General features: G+C 38.6%; 1 protein-coding gene across 1 annotated transcript in view; it reads right to left on the bottom strand.

Moving 5' to 3' along the window:
- Positions 1 to 3,748, bottom strand: part of AFF2 (AF4/FMR2 family member 2) — a 251,957-nt gene extending 248,209 nt beyond the window's left edge. Inside the window, exons 1-2 of the mRNA XM_019471047.1 lie at positions 3,719 to 3,748; positions 1,502 to 2,392 (exon numbers count right to left, since the gene is read on the bottom strand). Coding sequence (XP_019326592.1) covers positions 1,502 to 2,392; positions 3,719 to 3,721 — 894 coding nt within the window. The 5' untranslated portion in view covers positions 3,722 to 3,748. The remainder of the gene's footprint in view (positions 1 to 1,501; positions 2,393 to 3,718) is intronic.
- Between the last annotated feature and the right edge of the window lie 10,838 nt (positions 3,749 to 14,586).

Genomic DNA, 14,586 nt, shown 5'->3' on the forward strand with positions numbered 1-14,586 from the left:
AGTGCCAGGATTTCACTCAAAAATTAAAGAAAGAAAAAATGCATTCTTAATAGTTGATACAAGTTGCAAAAAGTACATTCTATTTCCCAAAATACTTTGTATTAATGCTGCACTTTAAAGTGCCTCTGTTGACTCATAGTGTTAATAGATGGCAAAAGTGAAAAAATGTATTTGCTTTTGCAACATCATTATTTCCTTTGCATGCAATTATTTACTTGCCAAACAATGCTAGCGACAAATCGCAACAGACTATGAAGCCATCTACATCAGCATATTTTTAACCTAAGGTAAAAATAAACAGAAACATCTGTAAAGTAATCTTGTACAAAGCTACGTTTATTAACAAATACATTTTCTAATAAAACACCATCTGCAAGCAACCCTCAGCTTCCACTTGATATAAATAGGCCTTTTACTGTTTTCAGATGCAGTTCCCAGAAAATTATTCCAAGCTCTACTGCAAAACACATCAGTCTTTGTTGCTGCCTGGAATGTTAATAAATAACATCAAGTTTTTAAATAGTCAAACAAATTATTGGCTTGAAACAATTATTCCAATAGAAAAAGCTGACCTTTTGCAATAAAGTGGTTTAAGAATGCATCGCTCCTCATTCCTAGTATAAAAATATTACCAAGCAGGGAAATATTTTGGGGAAAACAGAAAGCTATGAAAACCCCATATTGCAATTCTGCTCATACGTACACTATAAACCTACCTTGCAAAGGTTACTGCTTTAGAGAAACTCAGAATAAGAGAAAAAGTATAGAGAGTATAAATAGTTCAATTGGTATCCTTATTATACATCTGTGCTTGGAATGGACACAAATATGATCCAACTAAAATGTTCCTCACAGGACTACTGTACTGACCAGAAATACAAAATTCAACAGCTTAAACTGTTGGTAGCAGAGATTGGGACTGAATCCCAATATTAAGAGCTCTTCAAAATGCGTAAAAGCTTTAATGAGACAAATTTTCATAAGCATTAATCAGAAATTAAGCCACATTAATTCCATTAAAAGCAGTGGGAATTTAGCAAACTCTGCAAATAAACTCCTTACTGGTAGAACTATTTAGTACCACTGAAATTTGAACACTGCCATTTTTCCTTAGAGTTTAAAAGAGCAATCTTTCTATCAAACTAGCTCCTAACTGAAAATACAAGAAGAGTGAAAACTGCGGCTGAATTGAGATATTAGAGTTCTCTGTCCAGAATTCTAGCTGGTATAAATGTGTTACATCCAACAGAGATCTAGCCTTTTAATATTAATTGGAAACAAGCAATGTTAGTATTCCAAACTGTGCTTTTAAAACTTCATTAAATATTGCTGCTGGGACTATCACAACAAACTTTGCCAAAAGTAGTCATGCACGGTCTTGAAAAAAAGGAACGTTTTAGACCATAATTCCAGGAAATGGAACTGCATATTTCCAGAGGAAAATATTCAGTGCATGAAATACTCAAGCAGTACAAGAGAGAAGATATTTTAAACTACTTACTTCAGTAACAGGAGGAATGTTGAGCTTTGGTACTTTGTTCTTCGAACTAGGTGTGTTCACTTTTCCTTCCAGCAGCGTTCCAAAGGACTGATTTCCATATCCACTCTCAATTTCTATCGGAGGTTTCAGTTCAGGTGAGTCATTGGGTACCTGGTCCTGACCATCCATAGGCCTGACATATGCTGTAGGCTTTTGCTGGACCATGCTGTTTTTACAGTGAAGTCCTGGTGGGAAATTCTGGGTCGAAAGACCATTGCTCGCAGATAACAAAGATGTGGAAGGAAGTGGAGATCCAGGACCATGACCTACAAACTCAAGCTCTGTGGGTGACTTCGAATGACTGTTTTCTTTGTAAGTATGTTCTACAGCTGCTGTCTTTGAATGAGTATGCCTCCTCGAATGTGAAGATGCTGCCATAGAATTTGCTTCCTCAGTTCCTCCACTTTTATGCTGCTCACTCTGACAGTTATAGAGGTCTTCATACCTGCCCTGTGGCTGGTCATGGGAAGAGCTATGCTTTGTCCGACTCTGCTGACTACTGGATTGGCTTGGCTGGGCCCCACTAGAGTTGTGACCACCACGTGACCAGTCTGTCCTCGACTTCCTGCTGCTCTGGTGACTGTGTAGCAAAGTAGAATTAGATGACAATGAAGAAGGCGGAGGCATTGATGTCGATGAGTGGCCGCTGATCTGATGAGATGGGATCATCCTGTTTCTTGGTTCTGGGAAAAAGTTCTGTTCATTTTTGTCAATGGGTGTCTGTGGGACAGAATTCTTTGGGATTCCTACAAGGTGGCTCTGGTTGGAATGGTTGGTTAACAGGTCCTTCATCTCATCATAATTTCCCAATGTGTTCTGGACACGGTTTGCAAGGGCATCGCCTTTATTTGTCTAAAATATATTTAAAAAAAAATAAAGGAAAAGAGTGAGTAAATTCCTGATTACGAAGTTACTGCTCAGAATAGTTGTCTTAGAAGATGGCAAATGTTAGCTGTTTAATGGTGTCATGCTGACATTTAATTTAATTTCAATTACATTTTGCATATGTTATGTAAGAAAAACCTATCAATAACTATGTTCAAAGAATCTCTTGAAACAGACTTGCATGAGTAACACTTGTGCACTGCTTCCCATTTTCTTAAATATGCTCTCAGAGAAGTGTTTAAATTGCATCAGTTATGGATGTTAGGAGCGAAATAGGCTAGTTTTATGTCACAGATGTTGGGCTTGTACATTTCATATCATGCAAAACATGAACATGCAATTACTGGCTACTGAGCATTTGAATTGCAATCACACAGTTTATTTAAGTATCTTATTGCTCTGTCAGCCCCTTGACCCATAGTTTTGCCGTAAATAGAAGCTGGGTAGTCTGTAATAAACATATAGCACCAAATCATCACTCCAGTGTAACTCCAATTACTTTTCTCTAGAGGGTTCAGTTTGACCTGAGGTATCTACCATCTGAATCCAGAAAATAAAAAGCTTCTACCCACTCAATTGCTACAGTAGCTTCAAATAAAAGATCATTCAAAAATATTTTCTTATAGAACATTAATAGACATGATTGCCACATTCTTAAGTATCAGGATTCTTCCGTTGTCTGCGGGCTGGTTGTATTTGTGAATCGTGCTTTTCTTTGAATTCCAGTAATTATTAAATAAATACTGACTCATCTGTGTTTCACTGCTATTATACTTTTTCTTTTGAAGCATGAAGTGGGTTTTTTTGGTTCTTTTTCCTTTTCCCTTTCACTTGTAAAAAGCTGGACAAATAAGCTGGAAGCTATAATTAATACGCAGCTAATTTCCTCTCTCTTCCTGTTCTAACTCACCCCACAGAGCCCCAAAGTACCAGCCTTCTTACTGACCTTTATGTTCCATTGAAATGACCAGCAGAGAACTAAAACATCTTATTCCCCATGCTTATTACTTTACAAGACTCAAAGGATAAAAACAAAGCAAAAGTACAGTTCCTGTTCAAGCAGATGGTTAACTTCTACAGTCTGGAATTAAATGAGTTAGTAGCAGTGTATGTAAGATACTTCAGGATACAGCCAACTATACATTTACTTATGTTTGGGGTTTTTTTCACTCAATACAGCAAGTTGTGCCACAGTCCAAAGACGCCTTAACAGCAGGCCATGAAGATGGGAGAAAGGCAGCACTATGAGCTTGGTTAGAGTGTCACACTTGATTCCTCGACGAGGGATCTTACCATGCCACCAATCCCATTTTCCTCAAGTATTAAGTAGAAGTTTGAGTGATGAAAAAAATCCATGTATGGATTTCTTCTGAAATATCTGCTTATATTACCCACTGCTGAACTAGTCAGGAGATGAGAAGAATATTGCAGAAAGATTTTTTTTCCTTAGTACTGCACATGCCATAAAAAATGTTGAAAAAGAAGATAATAAATGCAAATTTCCTTTTGCTCATTCTCAGGGATTGTAACATATATTACCACTGCACTGAGGCAGTGATTTAAAAATTAACTGTTCAACGTTGTTCTCATCTATATACATTTTGCCAGTGCTCCTAACTGACACAGTTAATAATCCCAGTTGTGGAGAACCACGAATCACTTTTATTCACTAAGTCCCTAGGTTGGTCATTTTAGTGGCAAAAATTATATTCTAGCTAAGCCAAGAATAAGCTCTTTGTATATGAGCAGTCTCCTTCAACTGAGTTGCACAATGAGATGTTTGGGCTGCAGCCAAAACCAGGCTCTCTCTGTTCAACCCCCAAATTTAAAACAAGGAGATTCCATTGTGCTTAAGGGCCCAGCAGGAATTATGATGCGAAGTCTAAACACTTACATACTTGTTCTGTTTCCTCCTTCCCCAAACACTTTAACTCCTTATGGGATAGCACATGGGAAACAACCAAGTATCAAACAAAGCCTGACCGCCAACCTTCACCTCTGGTTCAGCTACACTTCCAGGGTGCATTTAGCTTACTTTCCAGAAAGCAAAAGTTTAAAAAAAAAAAAAAGTACTGACAACATATCATCACTGTAACACTTCAACATCACAGCACATTAAATGACTCTTGTCTAGATCCTCACAGAGGGAATCAATATTTTAATTTGAATGTAGAGCTTTTCAATCATTTCTGTGTTGGAGATATCTGATTCTCTCAACTTATTTTCTTTTACATGTCACATAATGTTAAACATAATTTTGCTTGATATTAACTCTGTTTTATGCAGAATGTTCACATCCTGGGGATAAAGGACACTGCATAAGTGTTAGGTATTATTATTTGTAGTCATTTACTGGGAGCATTAATAAAAAAAATATATTTCCTGAAAAGCATGGTGATTAAATTAATTTAAACATCCTTAGCACATATTGGATAACATATCCAATAGTTATTGAAGTCAATGGAAGGATTATTACTCTCATCAATGGCCTTTGGACCAGACTGCAAAGCAAAACACTCGTAGTGAATGCAAGTGACTATCTGGCTTATGCTTAAATCAAACTAGAGCACACACAACAAAGACCAGACTTGTGCATCACAACCTGAACAAGCTCAGGTGTGTAGTACAGTGTACTACCTGCATCGAAGACATAAAGAATAACATTAGTGTTTTTATTTTATTTCCTTAACAAATTCAGGGCTCTCATGAGAAGCAGAGTATTATTGACAAGCCTGGATACCAGTTAGACAAACACAAAATCCAGTCATAATTTCTGGTTGCTCTTGTTACTTCCAGATTGGGAACAATTTCTACCTTCATATTCTGGCTAATTGGCTGATTTCTTAAAGGAAACTTCTGTACATCTTATTTTCTGAACAGCATGTTGAATCACAATTTTGCCACTATCAAGGAGATGCAGCATTTTCTGAGTATTCCATGGCATAAATTATACGTCTGGTTTGTGACTCATGGCTAGTAGCCTTCCCCCTCATTCTAGGCTCTTGTTAATTTAGGAAATGTACACCTTCCTACATTTGCTTCTATTGCTTTCAAAAAAGATCTGTAATAGAATCTTATTGGAAGACTAATTTGCTTGGCTAGCTATTGCATTATAGTTTTACAAAGAAAAGAACTAATGCACTTAAACTTACAGGCCCAATTTACAAGGGTTTTGTGAAAATTTGTGTGAAACTTGAGGTTTCATAATTCATTCACTTTCTCATGCCTCATAGTTAAACTAACCTCCATGGATTAGAAGCTGAGATCTTTTTTATGCTAAGCTTGAAGACCGTGGAGGGGCTTTACCTGAAAAAGATAAATGATTTAACATTCACCAAAGGCTCCCCAATGGAAATACTGCCCATTGGGTTCTCTTTCTCAAGTTGAACTCTTCTGAGGCAATTCCTTTGAAAAGTAACAAAAATACTCCTACTGTTTTCTCTAAAATACTCATCTCTGAAACTCTTTACTAATTCAAAACATTAAAAGGTATCAACAATTCAGTAATAAAATTGCAGCTTCTCTCAGGAAAACTCTGACATTGCTTTTTCAAACGTCTGTTGTCATAACACTGCAGGCTCTTCTCTGATCACTTCCGCAAAATCAAGCATTAGCAGGTTGCACCAGAGTTCGAAGGTAAAGACCTGCAACCCACTTGCATTAAATGGCAACACAGCCCTCGCTGCCCAGCCTTCCCAAAATAATGCTGGACGTCATCACATTGTCAAAGGTGTTGTTTCCGCACATGAGACAGCGAAGCATCAAAAGAACACTTATCTTTTAGTAAGCATGTACGAATGTATTTTATACACCCACAGAAATAAATATCTCTTCTCATGTATGTGTACACATACATATACTACAAAGAATCAATGTAGAAACATGCACTTGTCCAAAACTATAATGATCACCTACGTTTTATTTGACAGAGGGATAGAAAGAAAGACGCTATAACAGCTAGAGCAAAGAGATGATAGATAGAGGCAGATACTCCACACATCTTGTGATACACAATGGCAGTAAGCTCCATGAGAAAATTTGGGCTCCTTTCTTTGACCAAATTTTAATATCCCCAACTTTAGAGTGATCTTAAAACATCTGCCAGTTGTTCAGTCTTTAAAACATCAAAACAGCAGTGGTGGTATTCCCTACCCCAACAGTCCCCCTCTGGGTTACTGTCGAAGCAAATGAGGAAGGAATGATAACCAAGTAACGATACTAGGTCTGGGAATAAAAGAAAGGAAAAAGAGACATTTTCTATTTCCTGAGACCTGATATTCCCAACCTTCCCTTTGTCACTGTAGTCTCCATCTTATCTCGCACCCCCAGATCTTTCAGAAACATACCAGCCATCCCTTGAGCCGATGCTCATTTAGTAAAGCTAGCCCAGCTGAGGATGTGGACATTGTGTCCATCACAGGCCACAACAATTGACTTTGCTGGGCAGTTTTATCTCATTCTGCTCCCATTGAGAGCAACCAGAAGATGGGTGCAGCTTGTTGTGTGCACCAGCCCTTGAGTCTCATCCACACAGAAGCATCTGTTCATCTCAAAATGGAAAAGGAATTCAAACTGAATGTGCAGCACATTTGTTCTCACCTCATAGCCTCTTCATTTTATTTTATAAACATGAACAAACTCCTGAATTTAGTTTTACACTTGCTTAAGAGTACAAGTCACTATATATCCACTAAGAGTTAGATCCAGCTTTCATTAGTTCCTAGGAAACTGTACTGTGGCTGGTTCTTAGCAATGCAGAACTTAAAGGAAATACCAGTCTATCACTTTGTACTTTTTTTTCCCCCCATAGTGTAAAATGTAGACAAGACCTAGCTTTCCTATTCAGTGTTGGTTCTCTTTGTTTGGCAAATTTAAGACAGATGTAACTATTTTTGCATGCAATTTCCTCTTAATTTTTATCTTTCGCAATTTATAACTACAATGCTTTTTTAGGATAGTAATACACTATTTTTTTGCTTAATCCCACAGATCTGACAAACTTCTCCGCCAAGCAGGCGAAAAGCAATTAAAAAAACAAAACCCAAAACTTACTCAGAAAAATCACCAGGATAATTTTTTGCTTTTTAGTTGTTCAGTTTTTGACAAAGCATATGCTCTGTGTATGCTTGGTGCAAATACATGCACACTAAACAGATGTAAAATCAGATATTATCATTCTTATGATACAATAGATATTGGGGTCCGTGTTTTCAGTTCCTGACACAAAATTTTGCAGTGATTTGCATATTGGTCTACCTACTGAAACCCAAACGACCACTTACATGAACAAAAACATTTGCCCGACCTGCAGGAAGTCTCAACAAAATCAGTTCATAGTACGTTATTATTCCCATAAATAAAGGTGCTAAAACATGGTCCAATGCAGAAACAGTGCATTGATTAGATTTTTATAAAAACAAAACAAAAAGAACCACGAATTGTCCTAGTGCATAGTCCTTATTTGGCTGAACAAGTCTCTGTCATGGATGAGTGGAATGCACCTAACTCAAAAGAGAAAAGCAGCAATATGTTTTATTGAGGTAAAACAATAATTTGACAGTTCAATAAGTTTGATGGAACAACACAGTTTAACAGTGGTTTGACAAGGTTCACCTTATTAATTACTGCATGAAAGAAACATACAAAGGAAAATTGTGTTAGAATCAAGTTAGAATGATTCACACTGAGATGCAAAGAGCAAGGAGGACCCTCCCGTTGAGTCATGAAGTTCAGAGTGGACCCCCTTGCTTTCTAAACTCCTCATGGAGCCTAGGTGCGGCTAGGTCCAACCTTAGTCTCAGACTTGGTCAACAGTTTATGTCTAATAGAATTATCCATACAATACTTACAATAATATTGAGTAACTACATGGATTAGTAATGTTTCATAGTATTAATTAAGCATGCTATCAGTCACTCACTGAGGATCTGTTGTGAGTAAGGGATCTCTCCGCCTTGGGCAAGGAAGGATCTCAGTCTCAGGCAAGGGATCTCAAACCTTGAGAGGCGTCCCTGCTCAAGGGGAGAGTCACCTGGCATGCAGTCCAGCTGCAATTCAGGGAGAGCTCAAATTGGGCTCATCCTGATGGTAATATTTATAGGGTGAAGTAGTTGGCTGCTAGTCAGTAGTACAGACAAGATAGATGTCCGTTTTAGCTCTGATATCTTGTTCTGTACTTTGGTTATCTTGCATTTTTGGGTTTCGAAACCACCTTTTGAAATATTTTTCAAGGCACCTTCACTCCCTTGTATGTGAGCCAGGGGCTTTCCAGCTCGCAAGTTCACCCCAAGGATGTGAGGCCTGTTGCTCCTTAGTCAGCCTGAACCAAAGTACAGCTGGGAGTCAAGTGTATCTGTCACACTCTCCCAGTCTGTAATTATTAGACACCATTTGATAATACTGCCAGCCTTTCCTCCTCCTTTTCAGGCAATTTTCAGAGAGCCCTCATTCTCCCTACAGCTGCTAACAATGTAAAATGGAAAGATGAAGTGGTGGCCTTTCAATGGATGTCACTGATTGGGAGGAGAAAGAAATATGGAAATTTACATTCTGATGAATTCTTCAGGGAATGTCTTACTGAAAATCAGGGCAGAAGAAATCATAAAGGGGGACATCCCTTGGTGATGAAAATCTCAGGCAGCAAAGCTCCTTAGAGAGAATAAGACTTGTCATAAGTCCCTTTCATACCCTTGTTATGCTCCCCAATGATTCAGACAGTCTCCCAAAAGACTTCTTTGCATGGTTATGATTGCACAAGAAAGCTTATGGACTCATTATCTATAGAGAGGACATTTTTTTTAAAAACTCAGGTATATTTAACTCAGGTATATTTTCTTCTTAAAAATAAAAGGACTAAGTGCTAGCTTTGTAGGTATGAACCCACTTGTAGAGATATCAGCTGCACATACTTCTGTTGCAGGACTTTGCTGTGTGTTTAGAGGAAGAAATCTTGAACTGGACTGTAACCAAAATTCCTGATTCTGTCAATGCTAGCATGCAATGTTGGGCCGAGCATTCAGTTTTCTCTGCTGCCATATGCTGATTTGGATAATCAGTGTATTCAAGAGTATAAGTACCAAGGCAGGTGTGGTACTTTCATTTCTTACAGGTGATGAGAAGCTTTATTCATATTTGTAAAATGCGTTCAGGTAAAAGACATTCTGAAAATGTAAGGCACAACAATGCAATTTACCTTGTAGGGTTCCCCAAAGAGGTTAAAACCTGAAGCAAAGAGATCTTCATCTTGCTGGACTTCCTGGTTTCTTCTCTCCCATTCTTTCCGCTTAAGTGCACTCCGGTCTTGCTCATAGTGACTGAAGAAGAGAAAGACAAAAAAAGACAACACATTATTTTCCCCATAATTTAGTTACACGTTCATTACTATCAGTAAGAGCAACAAAACACCAGAAAATGCAACTCCTGAGGACAATTCTGAAAGAAAGAAGCAGCCACTGAATAATTTTCCCAAATGTAAATTTGGAATCATAATACTATATGAAATTGGGCAGCAGGGCAGTCAGTACACTTCTAAAATGAAAACAGACAAAAATGTTCTTTTCAAATTAACAGAGCATTACGCAGAATAAAATACATTCTGATGCATTTGTATGAACAGCCTGTAAAATACATGCACACACGCACGTGTGCCCACAAAGAATGTGTCTGTGCAGAGAAAGCAAATGTGAAGTCAAGGAAGCACAGCAACATCTTCAAATCCATTTAACTGTGTAACACTTGTCTCCATCCATCCCAATGCTCCACGTTCAGCCTCGTGCGATTTAGACCACTGAATTCTGTCCCATGTACTTGTTAAAATTTATGTATGGCTTCATTGTGTGCACATGTGCCCACAAAGAATGTGTCTGTGCAGAGAAAGCAAATGTGAAGTCAAGGAAGCACAGCAACATCTTCAAATCCATTTAACTGTGTAACACTTGTCTCCATCCATCCCAATGCTCCACGTTCAGCCTCGTGCGATTTAGACCACTGAATTCTGTCCCATGTACTTGTTAAAATTTATGTATGGCTTCATTGTGGGTGTCAAGGGGGTTTTTAAAATGTGGTTTTGTAGCAGGCTCCTGAAAGAGACTTTAAGATAGTTGATTCCAGTATCAGATAATTCTACACACAAACAAACAAACAGAAAAGGATCTAGCACCTCAGCGTAGCAATGGCGAGTGGCACTTATCTGTATGTCAGCTTACTTTGTGCACCTGCCAGACCTAGATGACAAGCTGAGAGACCACATTCACTTCTCCCCTGAATAGCACTGAAGTACTTTGGTCTCTTGGCTTTGGCAACTACCTCCTGCTCCTCTGAGGGAAAAGATATAATTAAAACCCTGAAGGAGGGGGAAAAATAGGAAAGGAAAGAGGAAAGGAAAAGATGCATGCTTCAACTTGCACTGACAACCTCTCATGTGACAAGCATTAAGGGACACTTCTGTGCTTTCAACCCAGATTTGATTTGTTATGAGGCTTTTGGCTCTGTTTTGTGTCAGTTAATTAGCTACCAAATTCCAGAAGACAAATTGAATAGCAGATTCAATATATGCACTGATGTTATCTGTTGGAAGCAGTATTTCCCTGATAGATTCTGGACATGCTTGCACACATCCATGCACACCCTCTATGTACAAACGCATACAAACAAACATACATATAACGTATGTAACAAAGAACAGTTAATTCTCCTATCTCTGGTGAGAATGAATTAAATCTCCATAGAGCTCCACTGCACTTGGAAGATAACCAAATATCTACAACTTTTGCCTTTTTTGCTCAGCATGATGTTGTATTGAAAGCTTCACACCGAGAGATATAATGAGGAATGAACTGCACAGTGATGAGGCTTTAACAGTGTATAAAGTCACTGATTTCTGAGTGAAACCACAATTACTAATTTGAAGCACCAGCTAATTAAAACCACAGCTATGTATTTAGCCTCTTGTTATACCTACTGCAGTTTATAATTATGAGGACCTCTTTATCTACTCAATTAAAGTTCTTATGATTCAGGCAGGTTGTGTTTGAACCTGCAAGCCCTGCAGAGAGCATATGTCTGTTGCCTGATGACTCCATGTATCCTTACACTCATATTCTTGTTTTTGTACAGGTAAGGAAAGAAAAAAAAGAAAGACTAACACCACAGTGAGATCCCTAAATAAAAAATATGAATTAATAATCGGTTTAAGCAATTCAAGATCACTCAGGCTTGGACTGAATAAGGCTTGAGTATGGCTCGTAAACAGAACACAAAGCCACCTACATAGGCTAAGCTGAATGATTTCCATCCACTTTCTCCTTTTACAAGTTAGAAGGCTGAAAAGATGCCACATTTTATTTATTTATAACACCTCCTGATGTAGTGACGTCACTGGCACCAACATCAAGCTCCAGAACATTGTTATTATCTTTCTTGGTATTTCTGCGAAGCTATAGTACTATTTGCTGGTTTCCTGAGGGAGACGGAAAGGAAATTGTTGTAAGCAACAGTCACTTTACTATACTATATGTGATCATATTTCTCACACAATACTGCAAACGACAAGTGACCTGTTCACTAAAAGGTGAAGGGGGGCATGAGTCTCCTTTCCTTTCACGTCCTAAATCAAGATCAAAATCCACAGGTATGGGAATAAGTGAGTACAAACTGTTTCCCAAATTGGTCCACAAAGATGAGGACAAGGTTGACTCCATCTCTCCCCACTTCTAAAGTAGGGGGCTGGTTTAGCCCAAGAATAATCCAGCCCGGGAGCAGTAGGAACACTCTGTATTCACCCCTCTCAGGGGAGATCTTTTCAGGGATTTCTTTGGCAGTTTGACCCATAGATTGTGTGACTCTTGCAGCAAGATCAGATCATTATGAAGTTACAAGCCCAGTCTTGACACCAGCAGAGTGGATCTAGTGTAAGCAGGATTTTATATCCTGCATAAGTAATCTTTGCGTATGGGAGCAGTCCTACCCCAGGCACTGCCAGCATTCACTTCAGAAAGAATTATTCATGAAAGTTAGAGCTGCGTTTTACAGCTTCCCAATGGCAACCTTGGCCTGGAGTTTCAGGGTGAAATCCTGGGCCCATTCAAATCAAACTGCATCTGGCCACCGAACACACAGGTCACAGAATCACAGATTACAGCACAGAACAGATCTCACCTTTCATGTGAGGTTCCAGCATTTTGTTGTCTAAAAGCTGGCTCTGGTCTCCAGCATGCAAAGTATTTAGTGAACCAAGTGAGGCATTATGCCATATCCTATCTAAGAAAAAGCAGCAAAGGCTCTAAGACTATTTAGATATGTTTTGTGACACATTACAAAACCACGGATTCAAAAAAGATGAAAACAGTAGTAATTCAAAATGGCATAATCACTTTAAAAGACATTAACTTAAGCTGAGAGTATTTACAATGTTAACAGCAAGAGGTTGAAAAAACCCAGTATTTTCCAATATAACATACAGAAGTATTTCTCTTTTAGTGTGTGCGTTTGTGAAAGATATCTATTTCATGCACCCAAGAGGTGAGCACAAAGGCGCATCTCAGGCCCTGCACCCCAAAAATGTTTACAGACTACCAAACTGTGAGCATCCATTTTACAACACAAGCAAAGCCCTAAGTGAATTGCTAGATTTGCATCAATCCAAATCTCTCTCTGATATATTCTCTTGTGAGAACAAAAAAAAAAAAAAAAAAAAAAAAAAATTAAAGGTTCATTTTGAACTTTCCACTCATACAGTCACATCACAGCCTTAAGTGTACAAAGTATCTATTCAAAAGGAAGTGGTTGCTCATCCTGTCAGGTCAATTACTTGGCTTATTTCTCTGCAAATGTAGTTTTGCTATGGGAATGCTTGACAGGGCACTGATTGTGGCTACGGAAAGTCAAATATTATAAGATCCTACACAGATTAGCATAACAACTTCTTTGGGTTCCTTTGCAATCCAAAGAGGGATGCTGATTAGATCTTAAGGCTGCAGTGCACTGAGAATCTAATGGGATGCTCTCCAGAAACTCTTAATGCAGCCACAATGCAATCTCTGGGACTTATGTTTAATATTTAGCTTAACTAATGTTCTGTGAAATACAGATATGTGATTAGTGGTGAAGGTGTCAGTGAAAACTATAGTCAGATACCATGAGGAACACCAGAGTTCAGTCTGTCTCATTAGTATGAGAAATACTTCATGACTCGTCTAAAGCCAGGAGAGTAGGAAATCACAAATACAAACTTTTGCAAACATTTTAAAAAAGATTTAGAAGAAAACAGCTGCAGGCCACGATACTCACTGTATCCGAGAGGGCCAGTTCCCTAGACACAGCTATTACGTGACAAAATAGTTTAAATATATGAGCTTTATTGTTTTGTTACCACTTATTAGATTAATAATTGAATTTGAATGGGGAAGTCTGTTCATAAATCTGAGATGATCAGGAATGGTGAGCAGTAAGAATGCTACAAGAGCACGAGACCACTGATCTACAAATTACCAGCATGCTGAATATGGCAGAAAGAATAGTAACCATAACTGTATTATTGTTTTAGTATGTTTAACATAGAGGCAGGCTGCAAGTGCATTTCGAATAACAGCATTTGATACTTAATCCTTTAAAATCAGACCAGCATATATCCATTTGTCATTCTTCTCAGCTACGGACACCCTAAGGGACAGCAGTGAGCTGAAGCACCGTGACAGGCCAGGTGCTCAGCCTCTATGAATCTGCAGCGTGTCAGCGAGGCCCATGGAGCTGCACCCTTCACACCCGCTGTGGCCCACGATGGCTGTGGGGACAATCTGGATCAAGCCGAGAAAGGAGAATGTAGCTGAGGCAGGAGGAGGTTATATCAAGGCAAAAGATAACAGGCATGCACATAGGTTTTGGACTGGAAGCTAAAAATGCGGATCTGGTGGTAAGAGATGGAAGTCACATATGCACTGTCTACAAAAAGGAGAACTAGAAGAAGAATAAAATTTGCGGCATTGGAAAGGGCAGTGCAATCATCTCTGGTGAAAGTGAGAGGACGTGGTGCAAAAGATCTGGAGGGAAAAGAAAAAATCTTTTGGAACAGACTGCAACAGGGCAAGAGGTTAGAGGGAAGAGTTAAAGGAAAGCTGAAGAAGTAAGACCAACAGTTAAAGGCTGAGACCTAGTATTTGGGGTTT

Source organism: Aptenodytes forsteri, unplaced genomic scaffold, assembly GCF_000699145.1.
Source record: "Aptenodytes forsteri isolate BGI_AS27 unplaced genomic scaffold, ASM69914v1 Scaffold143, whole genome shotgun sequence".
In the NCBI taxonomy this organism is placed as follows: domain Eukaryota; kingdom Metazoa; phylum Chordata; class Aves; order Sphenisciformes; family Spheniscidae; genus Aptenodytes; species Aptenodytes forsteri.